Source organism: Neophocaena asiaeorientalis, unplaced genomic scaffold, assembly GCF_003031525.2.
Source record: "Neophocaena asiaeorientalis asiaeorientalis breed wild unplaced genomic scaffold, Neophocaena_asiaeorientalis_V1.1 scaffold150, whole genome shotgun sequence".
Taxonomy (NCBI): domain Eukaryota; kingdom Metazoa; phylum Chordata; class Mammalia; order Artiodactyla; family Phocoenidae; genus Neophocaena; species Neophocaena asiaeorientalis.
The window spans coordinates 21524580-21548201 of NW_020176571.1; the positions used below are offsets into that span (position 1 = coordinate 21524580).

Below are 23622 nucleotides of genomic sequence, written 5' to 3' on the forward strand. Positions count from 1 at the left end.
CCCTTTAAAAAAATCTTTCTCAGATTTCCCTCCCTGTGGCAGCTGCCACCACCTCTTTTCCTCTCTCTCATGAGCATACCCTCCTGCCATTACCTTCTCTGCTTCTCCCCTCCACAGGCCAAGCCCAAGCCAATCTTTCCCATTCCAGAAGCCCACCAGAGGCCCATCTATCCCTCTAAGCACATTTGGCACCCCTGTTTCTCCTAACTGCACTCCCTCTCATCAACCTGCTCGGCAAATCCAAGAATCTTCCCCAGTATTCACCCTCCATAAAATGCCAGGGGTGGCAGAGTGATGGGGAAGAAAGGGTAGTTTTAAATATTAATAATTTATTTCCTCAGTCACTTGGGAGCTCATTAATGGGTAGTTCTTTTATGCATCACTGGAGATGGTGTCTTCAATTTAACTACGCTCTGAAGCAGGTGGATTTGTTTTCTGTCCTGGACCAACAGAAATATCTAAGTGAACTTAAAGGGTACCCCAAACTAAGTTACATTGTTACAATCCCAGCAGGAGGCTGACAAGAATAGGAATTTATAGTGTGTGAGACAGTGGTTCCTAATGCCAGTCCTGTTCTTGCCTGAGTACTTGGCAGTGAAGCAAATTACTGAACAAACTTAAGTTCCTCCTAGGATTAGCAATAATTCCTAAAGAGCAAACCTATTCCTGGGCTTTTGTCAAGGAAACCACATTGACCAGAAGAAACTATACCATGCACTGTACAAGTTATGTTCCAAATCACTTTTCTTACATTTTGCCCGAGGAGAAAATGTAAGAAGACCAATAGTTGGAAATGAAAGATGAATTTCCCATCCATCTGTCAAGATATTGTGTGACTGTCTATTTCTGCCTTATCCTAGGAGGTATGACCACTCTTGAAAAAAAAAAAATCATTCCTTAGAATGTAAAGCTCCAGAGCATAAGGAAAAACTAGAAAGTAGAATTTAAACTTGAACAGTTGGGGGAACACACGTTAAACTAAGAATGATTTGCCCCAAGGAATCCGGTGGGTCTGTTCCCCTTGTGTGTTATACTTCCTGCTATCATGTTTAGGTTCTAGATTCTTTTCTCTTGCTCTCAGGCTTTTGGTGGAAGTGAATCAACATTTCTAAGAAATGAGGACTGCAGTGATTCACCGGCAAGCTTATCATGCCACTATGAACTCCTAAGGAGATCTGACTTTTACCATCTGGCTTCTACCATCTACTGAGTGATCCTGGCCAAAATACTCATTTCTGAACCTCTGTTTGCCTACCGAGAAGACAAGAATTATAGGTGTTCAACCACCTCACAAAGGTTGTTGTGAGGCTCACATGAGATGATAAAGGGAAAAATGCTTTGTAAGCAAAAGTGTATACACAGTCTTCATTGTACATTGTAACCAGGATCCTAGCAATTCCACTTCACCATTAAGGTGGCACTGAACATGTGTGGGTCTAAGAATGTCCCCTTAGCCTCCCAATCTTGGAAAACCACCTCCGAACAGTGTACACTTGTCTGGAAAGCCAGGGTTTGAACGCGTTCAGGGAAACCTAGGCCAGATTGCAAGAGTATCTGCTAGGCTCTGTGTGGAATTTTTCTTTCTGAGCTGACAACATACGTTGGTGTTGGTGCATTTGGGGTAGAGTTCCAAGTCAAGGCTAGGGCTGGGATGTTTCAAGAATGGTTTTGATTAGGGATGTGTCTCGCTGTGTGTTACTGAGAGCAGCTTCTCCTTTCACCCAGCAGGATGAAGTCCCCGTGCCCACCTTAAGCGCAACAGTTTCTCCGGGTCTTGCCTATTTCCGTCGGGAACACGCGTCCAAATGCCCCCGCCAGGTTCGGTCCTAAGGTAGCCCTCAGGACACAAAAAGCAGCTAGTTTCTACGCTGTAATGAAGAGTCCTGGTAGGAAGACTAATAAATTTAGCCTGGTTGATGCAAAGCTCTGGTGTTTTCTCGGCCGTTCCTTTTCTCCACTACCTCTACTAGACAAACTGTGACCAAGTAAAACCCGAGGGTCCCGTGGGCGTAGAGCGAACCAGCGTATTCGGCATATGATGAGGGGCTGTCAAGTGATCCGCAAAGGATCTTGCTTCTGGATTCACAACAACTGTTGCAGTATCCCAAAGGGCTTCCTCGGTGACCCCTCTCTGTAATCGTACCCTCAGGCCCGGGGGCTGCGGAGTCGGCCGGGTGGCTCCTGCGATGGCGACGGAAGAGGAGGAGGCGGCGAGAGGTGAGGCTGCGGGCGCGTGGCTCCAGCTGCGGGAGCGAGCCCGATGCGCTAGGGGCGCTCGGGCCAGGCTTAGGGGCAAGCGGCCGGCACGGCGACGCCAGGTGGGCGCACTTTGCGCGGGGGCTGTCCTCCGGCCCGGCGTCACCTGCTGTGGGCTCTGGGGCCAAGGTCGTTCCTTGCGGTACAGGTGCGGTGCGTCGCCCCGCGCATCCTCCCCGAGAGCGGGAGGCGGGGAGTGACGCCCGCGATCGCCGCCGGCTTTCGGACTGCCAGCAGCCCAGTCTCTTGGCCCCGGGCCGGACGTGTCGACGAAGGTGAGCTGGCGAGGGACCATCCACCCTGTGATGGCGAGCAGCCTGCCCCCGCCCACCACTGGGCGTTCACTTCGCCGTCTGCAGGGACTGCTGTGCGGACTTCTTAGATTTCGTTTTTCCCGTGTATAAACCAGTTGCCAGCAGCCATTAAAGGAGCTCGGGCTCTGCGAGCCCATCCCCTCTGAACTGGAAATACTCACTTCTGTTCCCTTCTTCAAAAACTGCCCAGCGGCAGACGAGCGCGGGGAGGCAGGGCTCTCCGCACTTCTTACTCTCAAAAACCACAGATTGCACCGCAACAGCTCTCTGTCAGCGAGAGGCGGCTCTTGTGCCACTACAGCTTTAGGAAAGCCATCAGTGGAATTGGTTTGTTTCGTTTTATATTTCTTTGGAGTTTTTGTGACTTGAGCTGGAAGCGTTGCTACGTCTTTTTCCTCTCTCTGGTATTCACTGGCGGTCTCTTCCGCCAGTGGGCTGATCATAAAATATTTGTTACTTAAGACGAACAGGAGGCAGGAAAAAAACCCCATAGAAATAGCTAAAGGAAAGACTGGCAGAGAGAAGTTCAGGGAAGCAGTTTATTAAATTCCCACTTTCCTTTTGGAATATTGTGATGAGTTTAGATTCTTCTCTGAAATACAGCATCACGAGAAGAGGTGCTTTTGAAAAATCTAATACAGTTGTGGGGATTTGGATCATGCGGAGATTTCTAAAATTCTGTCATGTGAATATTTGAAGTCTTTCTGGACGATATGAAGATGTGAGTAAGCACTGGTTTGAAAAGAGAAGGCAGTATGCATCGTTTTAAGCTCAGGCATCCTCTCTGCTCTGGCTGTGACTGAACCCTGCCCTTTACTCTGTCACGTGGGTTAAGTTATTGCTATTTAGCCTTAGTTTCTTCATCTGTAAAATGGGGATAATTATAGTATCTGTCTTATAGGATTGTGACGATTAAATGAGATATGAATATATTTAAATACCTATAAAGTGCTTAGCTCAGTTCTTGGGAAATAGTAAGTATGCCGTAAATATTAGCTTAATATAGTTATTAATTTACAGCTTCAATTTGCTTTGTGAAAGTAATGAATCTCGTTTAGCCTATTAAGAAAGTGTTGTTGCACACAAGCTGAAATTGGCCAAATTGAAAGACTATTTGGGCTTTTCTGAAAAAAAGAGCTGTGAAAATATACCTACCAATTCAAAACAGGGCTTTCACCAGGTAAGTCTTATGACAAGTATTTGGACAAAGTTTACTGATATTTAGCTGAATAGCAGATGTTAACTTGGGAGTGATCAACACTAATCTTTCTTAGGTAAGAGGAGCAAAGTTTCCATGGGGGCCGGAAGGGCCAGCATTTATTGAGGTCCTATTATGTACCAGGCATTTCATGAGGGAGACCTTCTGTGGCCTCACAGCAGCCCTGTGATGTAGGAGATATTATCTCCCTTTCATAGATGAGGTGAGAACACTGAGGCTGTAGCCAGAAATTGACAACCTGAAGTTAAAATCTGTGACTACTGCCTGGGCTGCTCTCCTTTCTTTCCTGGCTGGCTGGAGGGTTGATGAGCAGTGTGCTCACTTCCAGACACCCTCTTTATCTAAAGAGGGAGAAAAAATATATTATTACAAGTTCTCCCATTCCTGGAGAAGAAAACTGAAACAAAACAGAATTCTCAGTGTCAGAATCCAGGGCCGTGGTTTTTTTCCCTGGCACAAAATCCTTGCAGATTCCTTTTTCCTAGGCAATTTGACATTCAGGCCCTCACGGTAAAATAAAAATCTGGGAATTCCCTGGAGGTCTGGTGGTTAGGGCTCTGCCTTTCCCCTGCAGGGGCCACGGGTTCCATCCCTGGTCAGGGAACTAAGATGCTGCATGCTGTGCAGCGGGGCCAAAAAAAAAAAAAAATCTAAGACTGGTGTATGGAGAAACCTCCCCATGGTTTGGTTCCACTGCTGAAAAAACTGGGCGCCTGGTTTTGAAGATGGCCATCCAAAATCAGCTGGTACATAATTGCCTGCTCACTTGTTTTTGATAGGCTTATGGTAAACACCAAGATTAAGCAAGCTGTCAAGTGCCTGGGCGTCCTCCTGGTAACTGATTCCAGAATCCTTGGAGTTAGGAAGCAGCCAATCTTGGGGGAGCAGCACATTTCCCACGACTGACTGCCAGACTTGCTCTTCGGTCTAGGCATCTGAGGGGCAGCTTTCTCACCTTCCCTTCCCTCCACCCCTATCTTTTACCGTCCCATGTTCTCACCTGTGATGTTATCAGACCCAGCTCTTTTGAGGTGTAGTTATAGTGGCTTAAGTTCATTTTTGTGCACTTCTGCAGTTATAGTGGCTTAAGTTCATTTTTGTCATTCGTGACATCAAAAGTCATGTCTTAATCAACTTTGTATAAACTCTTTTTCCTGGCCTAGATCCTTAGGCAAAGTTTTAGCCTGACGTGCATTACTCAGGATAAACCAGGATGGACTAAAATTACTTTTCACATGTTTTAGGTTAAGGAAAGAGAGAGGAAAAGAGAGAAGGGGGAGGAGGAGTGAGGAGAGGAGGGGTGGAGTAAAGAGAGAGGAGGAGAGAGAGAGGGAAGTAGCCCGGTAGAAAGGGAGTAAAGGGGAGGACAGAGGGGGAGGAGATGAGGGAGAACGAGGCGGAGGAGGGGGTGGGGAAGTAAGAAAAGGAGCACTGGGGGAAAGGGGGAGGGCTGAGGAGGGATGGAGGTGAGGAGAGATGGGGGAGAGAAGGAAGGGAGGGTAGGGACTGCCACCCATCAAAGTTTGACTCCAGGAAAAATAAAAAGAAATTTAATGTTTAAAATATATGGGAGGGCTTCCCTGGTGGTGCAGTGGTTGAGAGTCCGCCTGCCGATGCAGGGGACGCGGGTTCGTGCCCTGGTCCGGGAAGATTCCCACATGCCGCGGAGCGGCTGGGCCCGTGAGCCATGGCCGCTGAGCCTGTGCATCCAGAGCCTGTGCTCCGCAACGGGAGAGGCCACAACAGTGAGAAGCCCGCGTACTGCAGAAAATAAAAAATTAAAATAAAATATATGGGAAAACCAAAATATTCGTAAATACAGTGATTTCAGTGTACTTTTTTCCTTGTGGAAAGACTTCCTGGTTCTAAAAAGCATGATCCTTTTCTGTGCGGTGAACATTGATTAGAGCATCCTTTCGAAACCTCTCCCTTTACATAATGTTCAGGACATCATAAACAAGGTGATAACATTTCATTCTATAGCCCTAATTTCAGTTGCCCCATTGAGCTGAAGACCTCCGGATTTCCACCACAACAGCTGAGTACAGGTGCCTGGGATCTGGGTCAGCATCAGCATCACCAGGGGCTCAGTGAGCCAGGTGCCCCGCAGGAGACAAGTGTACCTGAGCCATCTGCCTTTGCTTTGAGACAGTGATTTCTTGCTCTGGTTTTTGCAAGTCTGCTGTATGGAGTGGCTCCCCCCAAATCTCAGCCCTTCTGTACCCCCTGCTTCACCCAATGCCTCTCTCCTTCCGGGCGGCGGGAGGCTCTGAGAACTTAGAAGAACCTACAATTTAAGCTCTTAGTGGAGCTGCGACCCCAGGTGAAAGATGTTGTCTGCAGTAGTGTGTAGTGTTTCTGGATAGTTACTGCTAATTTATGAAGCACTTGGCTGTACACGCTCCCCGCCCTGTTTTCTTCTCTTACTCGGGTGAAGTCACATTCACTGGTCTCTGACACGTAGTGTTATATCACTTTAGGCTATAATATCTCGTTTACCCAGCCTGCAATTTTTAACCTTAAAATATTTTAAAACTAATTAAAATATTTAAATCAGTCCAGTTATATAATGTTAAAATTCTCATTTGAAAATACTTAAATGTTGGTTGGCATGATAAGAAATTTGTCATTTATCTAAGTAAATTAGTATTTCGTTTCTCTAGTCTTTAATCTTATGATTTAAATCTCTAGATAGTATCTTTACAGAGAGAAAAACAAAGGAGGCTGAAGGAAAAGGACATAGAGACTCATTCTTCCTCTCAGCATGGTTTGCATGATAGGATGCTTACAATTGAGGATCAAGATGATTGCTATAAAACAGCAATTTCCAATACATTCCAAATGTTTTACTTACAATATTTTATTAATATTTTTACTTAGGTAAGAAGCATGCTTTACTGTATATGCTGAGCCTATTACAGGGAAAGTAGAGAAGCATCCATCAACTTTCTCTTCCGAAACATCTCCACTGTGTCTCCCTTACACGTACTAGACTCAGTTATGTGCCTTTCCCCATACGGTTTAAACGGTCCCACGTCCAGGCCTCTGCTTAGGCTGTTCGCTCCTCCTGGACTGTCCTGCCCTCTCTCCAGATGGGCCTGTAGGAGTCTTGAGGGCCGAGCTCAGGAATCACTGTGTTTCATCTGCCTGTGGAGCAGAAGATCTGGTGTAGGAAAATCAGCACAAGCTTTGGAGCCAGGCCATTGGGAATGTGAGTGCGAGTTTATATACTAGCTATGTGACCTCAGCCAAATTATTTAACTTCTCTGAGCCCCAATTTCCTCATCTATAGAATGGGGGTTAAAATTTTACCTACCTTGGAGAGTTATGGTGAATTAAATGAGATGATTCCAAACTGTGTAGTGAAATCTGATGTTCAACAAATGATTTTTCTTCTTCTCCTCATGAACCCTTCCCAGAACTTACCCCATCCCTAGATGGAAATGATTCTCCACTTCTATTTCCACACTGTAGATTTTGCTGTGCCTATGAGAACATTTGTGCCTGCTTGCCACGGCGTATGTACGCATCTTAGCTCCATCCTTGGGTGGCACATTCCTAGGAGAACAGGGTTGGTTCTCGATCATCTTTACAATCTTCAACTCCTCGTACCTATTAAGTACCTAATCAAGTTTTATCGATTTTAAGTGAATATTGGTTTGAGGTACAGGCAGGGCTGGTTCATTCATAAAGTATCCATTCAGTACGTACTTACTACTGTTCTAGGCAAACAGAGATAAAGAAATGGATAAAGCAAGCAAAAGGGTTAAAGAGCTTATAAGATGTATTAGGCGAGGTGAAAAGGCTGATGTGTCGTATAAGATAGACCTTAGCAAAATCTATAGTTCAACTGCTAGGAGTGAGCCTCCTCACCCAAAGTTGGGAAAAATTATATCTAGTTTGTGGGGGAGGGACTCAGAGAAGGCTTTTAGAGAAGAGGTCAAGTTTAGTACTGGTGACTAGACAACTCTTGTGGAGGCAGCCCAGAAGAGGGTCCTCCAGGACAGAGACTAGGCATGGATATGGAAAATTGTCAGTGATGTGCTTGGAAAAACTGTTGCTAAGATCCGTTGGGTCTGGCCAGGAAAAGTGGAAAAGGAAGAACTGACCTGTCGTTGTCTTGTTAGTGTCATCGAGGGCTTCCACTCCCACGCCTATGATGTGGCAGGACAGTTAACACAGAAAGCCTGAGTTACAGGCTGGTGATTTGCCTTCTCTCCAAAAGGAAAGATCCATGTATCTTCTTTTTGGTCCCTGGCCAGCAAGAGAGCTTTTGTATCACCCTGAAAGGCTACTTGTGGCATATTTCTGATCAGAAAGAAAAAAATCAGAGGTCCTGGTTCTTGGCAGATGATTAGTTGTATGGTTTTAGCCTTCACTCCAACTGCACCTGGGACACTACTTTCTCTCATCCTCTTTTCCCTGAAAAAAAGTAGCTGCTTATATCTTTAAATCCATTTCACATTCTTTCTTCTGAAAAGCCTCACTAGTGCTATTTCATTTATTCCCGTTGCAGCCAGTTGAGAAGCAGGTTTCTGGACTTGCATCATCTGTTCAATGTAATGACCTATGTTGTTCCACTGTCCCCGTCACTGACGTGCCCCTCCTATGGACATGTGCTCCTGGCCTGCTCTCAGACCCTTCCCATGCAGCTGCACGGGACAGGGCTGCACCAGGCTCTCAACCTTGACTTCCAAAACAAACAGTGAAGGTTTATAAACCAAAAGGAATCCATTGCCAGGCAAGTCAGAACATGTTCCTAATGTGAAAAGAGCACTCCTGGAAACACCTGTGTGTGATAACATCAGAAGATGTTCTTATTTTGATTCAGACACCGAGCAGAGGATCTCTGGCTTAGAAGTTACTTGAAAGCAGAAGCTCTTATATATATATCAAAATACCTCTGCATCTTTTTTTCTTAGGAGAGGAGAATATAGGGAGAAGAGGTTGTTGAGCCTAGACGGTACCAAAACCATATGTATTTTATAGAAATACAGATTGTAAAAGAGAGATCAGCATACCATGAGCAGAGCTGAAATTGAACACTTTTCACAGCAGAGATCAATATATGTTTAAAGGCATAGAAGATAGTGAAGATTAGTAATTGTTTTGTCAAAATCTAGAGAATAGTTTTTACTGAAAAAGTTGAACGCAATCTCCAGCTCTACATTTGTCTTTCTTCCCAGCTCCCTGGTTGGAGTATTGGATTTCCTCTCTGAGTTACGTGGTACCCAAAGTGAGGCAGTGCTTACACTACCAGGGAGACAAACCGTATTGCATTGTAGGGAGGCCATCTCTTCTGGAATGAGTCATCCAGGCAACAGCACTGACCTAGAAAAGAGAGACCAGACTCAATTTTCCAGGCATCCCGGGGCTGGTGTTCTTTAGGACAATTCTCTTTTCTTTACTTTTCAACTTGAGTTCACATACAGCTTTTGGCTTGTCAGTTCCTTTCAGCAGCAGTAACCATTGCCACCTCCGGGACATGTGGTCGCAAACCAAGCAGCCAGATCTTAGGAGGACGTTCGAATTCACACCTCAAATTTTAGAAGACGTCTAGGCCGAATTCTTTATCAAGAGGTTTTAAAATAATTTTTTGTTAGCTATTCGTTTAGGAAGAGCCCGAAGGCAGCTTTAGATTCTGATCATCATTATAACTATGGGATGTTATCCGTAGATAATACTAAAGTCATAAATGTCATGTCGGGTTTTATTACTTTCAAAACTCATACTGTGTTTCAGTTTTAGGACTTCAGCGTTTTCCTGTTGCAGTGGCAGCGCTTCCCGCCCCACCCCCTTTTAAAGGGCCTCCTTCTTTCTAGACTAATCACCATTGGGTGAAGAGATACGCAAATATTTTTGTGCATGCTGACAAGTTTTTTTCCCGAAGTTAACTGAAGGTGTCTTACTTTGTTGACACTTCAGATGTGAGGAGCCATGATATCTTTTGTAGGTTCTTTGCATATCAAGTCATACCTGACTAATATTAATCATGATAATCGCCTACACCGTGTTTCCTATGTCCTCATAACCTGCAGGCGTCGTGTTTTCCTGTGTCGCAGTGCTGTGGGGAAGCCCATCAGAATCTAAAGAGGTTTCTGTGACTTTAGGAGAAAGCTGCTGATAACTGAAAATGCTGAACCCTGCATTCTTATGCATGAGGATCAGTCAGGCCTGGACCAGGTTACGGGAATTTTCTGTCTCAGTGTGGAACAAATTCTGAATGAGCTGCTTTTTCTTGCTTTCGCCATCCTGGGTTCGGTTATAATGCCTCTGAAAGATTGGCCTTTTCTGCAACAGTCGTCGTCAGGGAAGCATTCTTAGGTGCTTATATCACTCTGATTATATTCTGCATCATATCTGCGTGGTTTCCCGTGACTCCGATTTCCTTAGAGTCATTCTGGGTGTTTCTCTTCCCCCTTTGCCCCATTTCAAAAGCTTAGCATGGATCATTCTCACTTTTTGGCTCTTCTAAAGAGTGAATAATTCTTAACCTTTATTGAGGATTTACTCTGTGCTAGTTGTCTAAATGCTTGACATGGTGTGATTCACGAATCTTCAGCAAATCTGTAAAGTTGGTACTACTATTGTTCCATGTTTCTGAGGAAGAAATTGAGACACAGAGATTTTAAGTACGTTGCCCAAGGTAAAGTTTGCATAGTGAGTAGCAGAACCAGGATTTGAACCCAGGCAGACTGGCCTCCAGAGCTTTTATCCTTTTCTTCGAAGCCTGCTAGACCTCTGGATGAGGTGCCATTTCTGTGATGTTCTGATGTCTAAAACTGAACTTCTGTTGGGAGGGGGTGTGGAATACTGGCCTACTTTTGGCTTTGGAAGAATGTGAGCTCTTTCACCTAATAATTGTGTGATCTTTGGCATGTGTACCAGTCAGGGTTCAACCAGAGGAGCTGAACCAGTAGGAGATACGTATATTAAGAGATTTATTACAAGGAATTGGCTTATGCAAATGTGGGAGCAAGCCAGACAAGCCTGGAATTCGTAGGCTGGGCCATCAGAAAAGGCAGGCTGGAGCTCTCAGGCACAGACCCGAAGCCGCTGTCCATAGGCAGAGTTTCTTCTTCAGGGAAGCCTCAGCTCTGTTTTTAAGGCCTTTCAACTGATTAAATCAGGCCCACCCATATCATCTAGGATAACCCTAGATAACCCTAGCCCAACTCTAACCCTGACCCTAATCTAGGACAGTCACCCCTATTCATGTCGACTGATTATAGAGTTTAATCACATCTACGAAATACCTTCAACAGCGGCACTTAGATTCGTATCTGACTGAGTGAATTGAGGACTGTAGCCAGCCAAGCTGACACGGCAAAAAGACCGTGGCAGCAAGTTACTTCATTCCTCTGAGGCTGTTTCCTCATACACTAAACCATCACCATAGGGCTGTTGTGAGGATTGTACGAAGTAAGGTATGTAAAGGTCACGGTGCCTGGCATGTAAAGATTCAGCACAAGATTATTTAATTGGTGGTGGTGGTGGAAGTGGGGATGCTGACAGCAGCAGCAGCTGTGATCTCGCCCAGCATAGTGACTTAATCCCCTTTCCTATCACTCTCCTGACCAGTCTGGTTTACTGCAGGGAGTGCTGCCTAACTGATGTTCCTGCCGAAAATCTCTTCTCATCCGTTTTTTTTCTCGAGACTATATTGGAGAATTAAAGTAGCTCACTACTCTCCATCTTTGAAAAAAAAGTCTTACTGCAATCCAGACCCACTGTGTTTATAGCTTTCCTCAGTATATTACTGCAGTAGTGTAACTCCCTCCCCCGAAAGCGCTACCCACCGCTTGCTTGCTAAAAGCTCGAGGGAGGGAGGACTGCCTTCCCCAGTGGGATTGAGTGCTTTTGTTTTTGTTTTTGAATTTCTGTAGTGATTGAGAGTGGGACATGCATGAGAACTGTTTCTCCAAAGGAGGCTACTGTATTTAAGCTCTGTTTCTTTTATTGAAACTGTAGTGTAACACACGGCTGGGCATCTTGTTTCACACTCTGAGCCTCAGTTTCCTCAACTGTAAGGTGAGTGAATTGGACAGGATAATGTCTTTTGTTCCCTTTCCCTCCTCTTAACCTTTTATTGCAAATTAAGAAAATCAGGTGTATATTTTTAGGGTTTTATATTTTATAGTAATTTTTATCTTTTTGAGCAAAAGTTGTTTGTTTTTTTCCAGATCAAAACAGATACTTAAAAGGCAGTACTTTTGAATATAGGTCAATCAAACAGTAGTTGAATCAAATAGTAAATAAAGAATTAACCAAGAGAATCTTCCACTTCCCCACTCTATCAGATGAGAAACAACTCGTTAACAAATGAACGAACTTAGGAACTGTTAAAAGTCTATAGGAATGACATCTTTGGCATTGAATGTCATACAGCAAGCGAGCGGGCTGTGAACCTTAACATTTAAGATCACGTTCCAGATTTTATTCATTGAAATGCGTAAATGATGCCTTTTCCCAATAATTTGTCCTTTTTTTCCATTTCACCGCACCACCAGCAGCACTCGAGCCTTTGGTTAATACCTGGTAGAATCCCAGCTATTACAGGAGGATCGATCCGATTTCCAGTTCCATGAAGGAGCGGTCTCTGGTCACCATCATATTCTCAGCCCCTACAGCACGGTGTCTGCTTCATAGGAGCTTGATGAGTATGTACTGATGGCACGATATGCAGGATGTCCAAGGGCCACAGCTGACAGGTTCCACTCATCAGGTGACTAGGCCAATAGGGGACTTGCCTAGCTCTTTTGCTCCCACGCCCTTTCTACCTGCTGTGTTGTACTGTTGTGCTGCAAACTGGGGAACTGTCTTTTTAGCTCATTCTAAGGCTTAGAAGCCATAAATTTCCTATCCTCCTGTATCCTACTCCTCCCATTCACACCCATGCAATTGGTTTGTGTTCCACCCTGAGCACTGCGCCCTCATGACCAGATATGGAGGGCCTTAGCATACGCCATGCAGGAGATCCAGGGCATCTGCTTATTTTAAAGCCATTTTTAGTACCTAGTCAGATGGGAACGATGTAAGCAAATCCACATGTTACGTCACACATGCTCTGGAATATAAATGCCTTTGCACAGAGCAAGCCTGGGAGATCCCTGGCCCCTCCTTACTAGTAGCAGGGATGTGTCATATAGGAAACCAGATTGCCCTCTGGCCCATTTTAAGCCAGGAGGCCCAACGTAGTCCATGCAGCGAACACCACTTAATCCCTGAGGCTCTCTGACACCCTCGCATTGTTCACTGTCATACTCCCGGACTGCTTTCCCCACCCCAGAGTGGATCCTTTCTCCTATCTGCTGATTGTCTGAGTCCACTCTGACCATTCATATCTCTTCCCTAGTGTCAGCCTTCTGCTTACCTCTGTGACTCTGACTTGAGCTCTCGCTTTGTCTATGCTGTATTTGGTCACAGTGAATAATTCCCTGCTCTTCCCTCTTTGGTTTTTTGTTGTTGCTGTTCAACATGCCAGCCGGACATTTGGTTTGAAAATGTAAATGTCATGCTGGTCACTTCTGCAGATGGCATATTTTAAGGAGGCTTAGTCAATCTGGTAGACAGATTCTGAATCCAAAAAGATGTTGATAGGGTGATACCAAAGAAGATTAAACTTAACAACAAAAAAAAGGGCCAGCACCTCAGTGTAAAACAAAATGCAGACGTATGAAATGGTAAAGATGTGACTTAACAGCAGCCCATAGAAAAGACAGATTTGGGTTTACCCCAGAAGATCCCTACCTGGGAATCAGGAGACTTACATAGCAGTCCCTCCTCCATCAATGTCTGGCCATATGATAAAGGGCAAGGAACTTAATCAACTATGGAACTCTGTTTCTTTCTTGGAAGAAGAAGGAGCTACACTAGACCATCTCTAATGTCAGTTACAGTTCTAAAATTACATGAATGAATCAACAGTTTAAATTTTATTTATTTATTTTTGGATGCGTTGGGTCTTCGTTTCTGTCCGAGGGCTTTCTCTAGTTGTGGCGAGCGGGGGCCACTCTTCATCGCGGTGCGCGGGCCTCTCACTATCGCAGCCTCTCTTGTTGCGGAGCACAGGCTCCAGATGCGCAGGCTCAGTAGTTGTGGCTCACGGGCCCAGTTGCTCTGCGGCATGTGGGATCTTCCCAGACCAGGGCTCGAACCCGTGTCCCCTGCATTGGCAGGCAGGTTCTCAACCACTGCGCCACCAGGGAAGCCCGAATCAACAGTTTAAAGTGAAGGCCCAATGTATAAAATAAAAGCTAGTGCAGTCTTATACATAATGAAAGTATAATCAGAACATTATCATTCAGAGTTCTACTCTCCTCTCTGTGGAGGTGACAATTCTTGGATGTTGAGTTCCGATCACACCACACATCAAAGTATTTTTAGCCAAAGTATGTTCAGAAGAGAGCAACCAGGCTAGTAACAAGGCAACCTATGGGTAATGTTTGAAAGAATCACATGGTTTGGCTTAGGGGAGAGAAGAATTTAGGACAAAAGTGTGGGATATTATGGTTGTCCACCAAAGTTTGAGGGGTTCTATACTATATACAAACTATCTGAGATGCCACCTCCTTCCTGAAGCCTTCATGGAGTGCTGTGACCCAGAGTTCTCCAAAGATACCTTCCAGTCCACCTTGTAGTTGGGTTATTTCTATACTTATCTGACTGAACTCTTTGAGGGTGAATGCCATGTCATACTTATCCTTGCATCCTCTCTAGCTTCTAATGCAGTGCCTTGCACAATAGTAAGTATGCAAGTACTTGCAACTGAATTAAAACTTATTAGACTTATCAGACGTAGGGATGTTGGATAGAAATTACAGAGAGACTTTTTGGCTTTCCAAGAAGTAACCTTTTCAAATAATAAAAACGTCTTAAAATTACATGGATTACTATGTAATCCATCGCACAACCCATTCATTAGAATGGATAAAGTTAAAAGGGCTGACAGTGCCAGTTGTTGGTGAGGATGGAGCAGCTGGAACTCTGAGATACTGCTAGTGGAAATGTGGAACGGCATAACCGCTTAGGGACACAGTATGGCAGTTTCCCCAAAATGTAACCATGTACCTACCTTGCAACCCATGTTCTGTGTCTAAGTATTTACCCAAGATAAAGGAAAACATTTGTCTAAGCAGAGACTGGTACATGAATATTTGAAGCAGCCTTATTTACAATAGCCACAAATTGGAAATAAGCCAAATGGTCATCAACAAATGAATTCCGTGGATACACAAAATATGATACCCACCCAAGGGGAAACAAATTGGCAATAAAACCGCACAACAACGTGGATGAATCTCAAAATCATTTTGAGGGAAAGAGGCCAGACTCAAAAGGGTATGTCATATGATTCTATTTATATAAAATCTAGAAAATGCAAACAAATGGTTAAAAAACTAAAAGCAAGTCACTGTTTGCCTGGGATTGGGGTGGAGGGAAGGGCTTGGGGAAACCTTTTCCTGGTTTTTTCATGTCTTAATTTTATGGTGGTTTTTGATATGTAGAAAATTTAACTTTTTAATGTAATCATTTCTTTTGCGGTTTTTACCTTTGGCCTCATACTTTGAAAGTCCTCACTTTAAGGTTATGTAAATAGTCACATATTTTTTTCTTTACACTTTTATGATTTTATTTTCCTACATTTAACTCATTCATCCAGCACAAATTTATTTTGGTAAATAGCGGGAAATAGAGATCTAATATTTTCCAAATAGGTAAGGGATTGACCTAATACTAGTTAATTGAATAATCCGTCATTTCCTCAGTTACTGAGTGTGGGTGGTGTGTCAGGGATTGTTTTAAGGTGGGAATACAAACATGGTCCCTGCCCTCAAGGAGCTGTGTCTGGTGAGAGAGAATGACTAGTGACCAGATAACTACAGTGAAGTGGGATCAGCTCAATGATGGTATCAATTACAAGGTGCTACTGGATTACATAGGAGGGGCCCCAGTTAGGTGTCAGGTTTGGGGGGCAGTGGTCAGAGAGGGCTTCTTTTGGAGATAACATGTCTTGACAAGTAAGTTTATGTTAACCTGATTTGGGAACAGGGCATTCCAGGCATAAGCATGCCTAGAGAAGCAGAGCCAGGGGGGAACCTGACATGACTGGGGACTGTCACTTAGTGCTTTGTGCCTGTTGCCTGGGTCACGAGTAAGAGAGCGGCATTGTGGTGAGGCTCGTAGGGAGGCTGAAAAACTTTGTATTTCATGTCATCTTAAATTCAGCGGGGGGCTTCCCTGGTGGCGCGGTGGTTGGGAGTCCGCCTGCCGATGCAGGGGACGCGGGTTCGTGCCCCGGTCCGGGAGGATTCCACATGCCGCGGAGCGGCTGGGCCCGTGAGCCATGGCCGCTGGGCCTGCGCGTCCGGAGCCTGTGGTCCGCAACGGGAGAGACCACAGCAGTAAGAGGCCCGCGGACCGCAAAAAAAAAAAAAAAACTTCAGCGGGGAGCTGTACACCCGAAACTAACATAACATGGGAAGTCAACTATACTTCAATTAAAAAAAAATTCAGTGGGGAGCCACAGTTGAATTTTGAGCAGCGAAACGCAGTAGTCAAAGCTCTTGTGCGATGATCGTACTGCTGGTGGTCTGCATATTGAGTAGCGTACTGCTTTTTTCACAGCAACGATCACAGTTTTGAATTATGTGTTTGGTTATTGATGAATGTCTCACATTACCTTCTTCAGAAGCAGCGGGAGAAATTTCTTGTTTACTAATTATATGAGGATTTTCATGTGGAGATCTGAATTATCTGATACAATACTTCTGGTTTAATATAGCTCTGTAGCTGCCCCTTAATTTGACTCAGACCTCAGTCATCTTTAACAGTTACATCATCATTCAATCTGACCGTTTGTGTCAGGGTAGAGAGAGGTGCACATCGGCATCCATTTAGATCTTTTGCGTGGCCATAAGCCCATTATACCCAATTCAGGTAAGTAATTAATGTCCTACCTACTATCTGTCCAGCAAAACTTCATAGATTCCAAGAGGCTTCAACATTTATCTCATTTTTTTTCTTATCAAAGCTCTGCAAGGGAACTCTAGTCGGTATCATAACCTCTATTTTACAGATGAGGACTCCACAGAGAGGGTAAACCACTCACCTGGAGCCACACAGTGAGGTGGGGAAGCTTGGACAGAAGTGCTCTTGGCTGTGCCTGGTTCGCTGCTCACGTGTGGGAAGCAGTGTTACTGCAATGGGGGCTGAACTTGAGCTGGGCTCCATGAAGGCCATACGGTCAGGAGGTTCTTCCCTCAGGAGAATCGTCAGAAATCAGTACAGGTTGTCAGGTTACTTCGTCACTCCCCATGAAGAAGCAGTGCTTTCGGCAGACTGTGGCTATTCCCTGCCACAGACAACAGCCTTTTATGGACTCTGTGGTGTCACAGTTCTTTCCAAAGCATTAAACATGCTACCTGATGGGTGCTTTCAATCGGTTATCCAGCGTGGCTGCCACTTTCAGAAATCAGAACAGTTACCTGCTCTCCCTGCCTCCTCAACAAAAGGAATCCTCTATAGGCAGGTAACGCTTGTGGAAAATTTCTTCTTGACTCTTCCTTAAATACTTCGCCAACAGACCTCTCTTTCACACACAGTTTAGGACAAGGGTCAGTCTGGACTCGTGTGCATTTGATTAGAAACTCCCTGTCGCTTCTCTTTAGGAAAACATTAAGATGTGCCATGAAAGTGGCTCAGTATGTTCTCATATCTTCAGCAACAACAAGTTCATGGTGTCAGCAGTCTGTATTTGCTCTTTGGGTTTAAAAAAGTTTAAAAAACAATATAAGAGAGAGTGGCATGGACATATATACACTACCAAACGTAAAATAGATAGCTAGTGGGAAGCAGCCACATAGCACAGAGAGATCAGCTCGGTGCTTTGTGACCACCTAGAGGGGTGGGATAGGAGGGTGGGAGGGAGACGCAAGAGGGAAGAGATATGGGAACATATGTATATGTATAACTGATTCACTTTGTTATAAAGCAGAAACTAACACACGATTGTAAAGCAATTATACTCCAATAAAGATGTAAAAAACAAAAACAGAAAAACAATATAAGAAGGGCCGCATACATGACTCTTCAAATAGTGGTATAAATTTATCCTTTCAAAAAAATGCCCAAGGCTTGTGCATAACACAAAACTTTGGGGGGAATATTTATTTTTTCTAAATTAAAAATATAGTATGTGTTAGTTGTAGAAAATTTGAAATTTTTTATTTTCAAATAATTTTAAATTAAGGAAAATAAATGCATTCACCATGTTCTTCATTTTCTGTATTCTGATGCTTTCACATGTGGGACCCTGCTGATTCGGGAGGGACTGCCCCTCCCAGGATCCGCCCACTGAGAGTAAACAACTTGCCCTGTGAGTGCGCTTGTCAGATACCACACCAGCCAATCCGGAGCCCACGCCCCGGCCACCTCCTTCATTGGGATCTCACACTCTGGGCTACTGTCTGCCTGTCCTAATTGCCCCTGGGCCAGGTACCAGACAATGAGGGACAGCCCCGATGCCCCACAGGCTGCTGAAATCATTCAAACTAGCCCAAACTAAACCTGCTCAGCCTGTCTTGCCCATTCCTTCCCACAGAAACCACAGTAGAGACTCTTACCCACAGATGCCCCTCTCCCTCTGCCTCCTGACTGGCCCTGGTGCTTTCCCTTGTGGCCCCATGTGGCCTGGCATGCCCCCTCCTCCTGGGAACCGTGAGTAGCAGTCTGCCTTTTTGTCTCCTGATCTGTTGGCCTTAGTGTACCTTAAATCTTCTATTAATATACTGTATTTTTAAGCAATAAAGAAATGTACAAAATTTAATGTTTCATATAGCATTTACTCTTTCATAAATAATTGGAAAACATTGTATTTAAAAGCTGCATAGTGGTCCATCCCATGGTTGCAGCCTAGTTTTTTAGTTGTTCCCTTGTTTGTTGGTACCTTTGGGTTGTTTTTAGGTTTACACTGTTGAAATATTTTAGTTCATTTCTATGTACATCTTTAATATTTTTAGGATAAACTCAAAGAAATAGAATTCTGGGTCAAAGGATATAAGTATCTTTGTGTCCCTTGATACAGTTTTCCAAATTGCATTTTAGAAAGGTTATGCCAGTTTTCATTCCCACCAGAAGTATATGAAACTGTGAGAGTGTCTCTCTTCTCACCTCTTCCCCTTCTTCAAGACTCCTTTGTGGGTACAATAAGTTATTAGGATAAGTCAGTTTGATAGGGGGAAAAACGTTTCTTTTCTCACTTCAGTAATTCTCAGGTGATCTGTAATGAGGTCAACCTAAATTTGAAGGAATGACCATAGTGGGGTTGTGGAAGCTAATCACTCTCTCCTGTATTTCAGAACTAGGAAGTGAGGTTGGCGTTTATTTGAGCTTCACTGCCTCTTCCAGACGTTATTCCCCTCTGTCACTTAATGACAGGCATGCCTTGGAGATACTGCTGGTTTGGTTCCAGACCACTGCCATAAAGCTAATACTGCATTAAAGTGCGTCACAGGAATTTTTTGGTTTCCCAGTGCATATAAAAGTTATGTCTATACTATAATCTGTGCAATAGCGGTATGTCTAAAAAATGTACATACCTTAATTTTGAAATACTTTATTACTAAAAAGATGCTAAGCATCGTCTGAGCCTTCAGTGAGTCATAATCTTTTTGCAGTAGCAACATCAAAGATCACTGATCACAGAGCACTGTAGCAAATATAATAATAATGAAAAAGTTTGAAATATGGCGAGAATTACCACAGTGTGATACAGGGACATGAAGTGAGCTGTTGGGAAAATGGTGTCAATAGACTTGCACTATGCAGGGTTGTCACAAACCTTCAATTTGTAAAAAACACAATATCTGCAAAGTGCAGTAAAACGAGGTGTGCCTGTACCTTCGTTTGGGTTTTCTGTTTATTCACCCCTCTTCTATCCTTATTTTAATCATCTACCCACCTCCAGGATGCCGCCCCTTGTGTTCTTAGACATCTTCCTCTCCTGCCCATCCCCTGATGTCATCCTGGATGACTTTGGTCTTTCTTCTCTTCCCCAGCATACCCCATCGTCACTGCACTGCAGTGCCCCCTGGGCACCTCTTACTTGGCCCTTGAATCAGCTGCAGATGCTTTACCTCTGAATCCCCAAGTCTGAACTTCTCCCTGCTGACCATGGTCTTGTATTTTTATGACTCTGCCACTTACACAACATTCCAGCCACCTGCCTGTTCTTCCAGCTCCTTTTTGGTGTCTCTTGCTTTCCTACCAGCCTGTACTCTGTGATGCACTATTTTACTACAGTTGTCCCTTGAACAACGGCGGGGATTGTGGTGCCCTACCCTCCATGCAGTCAAAACTCCTTGTATAGCTTTACAGTCAGCTCTCTGTATCCATGGTTCCACATCCACACATTCAACCAACTGCCAACTGTGTAGTACCCTAGTACGTATTTAGTGAAAGAAATCCTTGTATAAGTGGACCTGTGCAGTTCAAACCTGTGTTGTTCAGCGGTCAATTGTAGGATGTTGTAGGCGTCACTTATTCATTGTTCTTTTGACTTTCTGCATACTTCCCCAGCTAGTGACTGGCCTTGGGCAAGTAAAGCCACCTATTTTCTCTGCTTTGGTTCTCCAGCTTTTAGACATCTTGCTACGTTTGAAGTCAAGGCCAAGAGTATAAAATTTCCTCCTCCAGCCTGCGCAGGAGAGGTGGATCCTTCTGTGATGCTTTGATACTGTATCTGAGATAAGTGGTGGTTGATCCTTAGGTGGGACCCGGATCCCCATGCGGAAGGGTCTTTGGCTTTCCCTGCTCATGTTCGGCAGCAAAGCCTTATTTTCCCAGCCAAGCCGGAGAGGGTTCAGTGAACAGCTCTGAGTACAATCTTCATTACAGAAATAAATAGGGACCCAGGTAAGAAGTGAGCCATTCAGGTTGGACAAAGGTGGAATGCATTAGGATAAAAGTTGTAGCTTATGATGGGAAGACTAGTTCCTGGAAGAGAGAACAAATGTGCCCTCTGCCTTAGTGCTGATTGGCCAAGAAACAAAGGGGGCTGAAATGCAGTGCTAGGTAACTTCACTAGCTCCCTGCCACCTGGAAATCAAGCTCAGACTCCGCAGTAGGACATCCAGGGCCCTCCACCAACTAGCTCAGTCTGTGTTTCCAGCTTGATTTCCTGATGTTCCACACTGTATGCAGCCATGCAGAGCTACTTGCTATTCCCTAATCGCTCATATATATTCTTTTTTCTTTCTGAACTGTAGGTATGTCTTACAGAAGTAAGACACGACACTTGTAAAATTTTAGAACAATACAGAAAAGTAAAAAGGAAAAAAAGCTTTAATTGGCCACTCAGACAAAACACTTGGAAACATTTCACTGTGTTTCTTTCTAGAATTTTTTCCCCCCGAAAATACATTATCTTAGTTTCTTGATATTATGTAGTCTCTGTGTCTTTCATCCTGCTTTTTAAACTAAATGTTACATAAACATTTTCCATATTTATAAAACCCATAAACATTATTTTATTTTTTGTCAACAACAGAAATTTATTTCTCATGGTTCTGCAGGCTGGAAGTCTGAGGTCAGGGTTTCAGTGTGGTTGGGTTCTGGAGAGAGTGCTCTGATGGTGCAGCTGGCCAGCTTCTTGGTGTAGCCTCATGTGACAGAAAGACTGCCAGCTCTCTGGCCTCTTCTGATAAGGCACTAATCCCATTCTTGAGGACTCCACTCTCAGGATCTAATTACCTCCCAAAGGCCCCACCTCCAAACATAATCACATCGGGGATTAGATTTTATATGAATTTTGTGGGACACATTCACTCCAAAACAGCATCCAGATGGGTGCTAAGACAAAATTAAAATTATGTCCTCTTATTTCTGCCTCACATTGCCTATTAACAAACCAAGTAGGGAGTGCTCATCCCCTGAGAAGGAACGTGCTCCTCAGAGCCCTGTGCGAGGTGGTACCGCAGGAAAGGAGAGAGGGGAGAGCAGCTTGCTGCTGAGATTTTCTGAGTGTTAGAGATCAAAGCCTTCACCATGGGAAGCCTGTCAAATAGCTGAAGCTGTGACTCTCCAACTTCACAAATGATGATGCATGTAACAAGTTTCTACTGAAGAGCTGTAAGCGTTGGAAAAAAAATGTTTATGGAAAGGGGCCAGACAGACTCCCAGGCAGAAGGGCAACGTGGGTATCAACCAAGAGTAAAGCACTTTCAACCTCTCTGGTCTACAGGTCAGGTTAAAATTCCAGACCCTCTGTGTGGAGAAAAGGGAACCCTCCTACACTGTCAGTGGGAATGTAAGTTGGTACAACCATTATGGAGAACAGTATGGAGGTTCCTCAGAAAACTAAAAACAGAATTACCATGTGATACAGCAATCCCACTCCTGGGAATATACCCAGACAAAACTATAATTCAAAAAGATACATGCACCCCTCTGTTCATAGCAGCACTGTTCACAATAGCCAAAACATGAAAACAACCTAAATGTCCATTGACAGGTGAATGGATAAAGAAGATGTGGTACATATATGCAATGGAATACTACTCGGCCATAAAAAAGAACAAAATAATGCCATTTGCAGCAACGTGGATGCAACTAGAGATTATCATACAGAGTTAAGTAAGTCAGAAAGAGAAAGGCAAATATATGATATCACTTATATGTGGAACCTAAAATATGGCACAAATGAACACATCTACAAAACAGAAACAGACTCATGGACATAGAGAACAGACTTGTGGTTGCCAGGGAAGAGGAGGGGATGGAGAGGGGTGGACTGGGAGTTTGGGGTTGGTGGATGCAAACTATGACATTTAGAATGAATAAAAAACAAGGTCCTAATGTACAGCACAGGGAACTGTATACAATACCTGTGATAAACCATAATGGACAAGAATATTAAAAAGGAATGTCTCTGTGTACAACTGAGTCGCTTTGCTCTACAGCAGAGATTGCCACAGCATTGTAAATCAACTATACGTCATTAAAAGTTTTTATATTTCAAAGAAAAAAGGAAAAGAGTGCATGTGAATTAAACATGTATAAATAAGACCAAAATTAAAATAAAATAAAATTCCAGGCCCTCTGACTTTAGATTAAATAACAGGGCAAATACCAAGTAGAGCGTTCTTCAAATGCAGCAACTGGATGGTGCTACAAGAAAATAAGTGCTTCCTAGAATATAACTTCTATCAGCCCCTGAAACGTCTTCCTCCAAGCCACACCCACTCGCCAAAGGTGTTGCACTTTTCAACGAACAGAAGAGGGAGACCAGTGACACAGGCTGGTATCATAGGGAGAGACGTTAAATGTCATTTTTTTGACATGTAAAAACAGGATGCTAATTTATTAGTGAATGCAAAGTGTCTCCCTCATAAGACTTTGTCTGGGTGTCCACGTGGTTTCCTTCATTTTCTCCCTGTAGGTAGACCCACGTAGAAATCCTGCCTTTGAATCAAAGTTCAGATTCTTCTCCTCTTCCACGGTGACTGAGGCTGAGATGGTGGAAGAACCAGGTTATCACAGGTGCAATTCTTCCAGAATAGGAAGGCATGCACTGGAGTCTGAAATTGAGTACCCTTCAAAAAGAGTAGGGGTGTTTGAAGTGTGAAGATTCTGTTGACAAGTCCTGTTGAAGAGAATGGATGGAAATTTGGAAAATTACCTAATTAGGCTCTTGTATCTCAACACCCACTATGAACCCCCATTTTGAGCAAGATACTCTGCTGGCTTCAGTTAAGACCAGTCTGGCTAAATATCTGCTATTCTTCAGGGTTTGTATGGCTGTTTGGATTGGAATTCAGGAAAGGTGGTCATGGG

General features: G+C 44.0%; 1 protein-coding gene across 1 annotated transcript in view; it reads left to right on the plus strand.

Moving 5' to 3' along the window:
• Positions 1–2155: 2155 nt before the first annotated feature.
• Positions 2156–23622, plus strand: part of BMAL2 (basic helix-loop-helix ARNT like 2) — an 85499-nt gene continuing 64032 nt past the window's right edge. Inside the window, exon 1 of the mRNA XM_024733217.1 lies at positions 2156–2217. Coding sequence (XP_024588985.1) covers positions 2187–2217 — 31 coding nt within the window. The 5' untranslated portion in view covers positions 2156–2186. The remainder of the gene's footprint in view (positions 2218–23622) is intronic.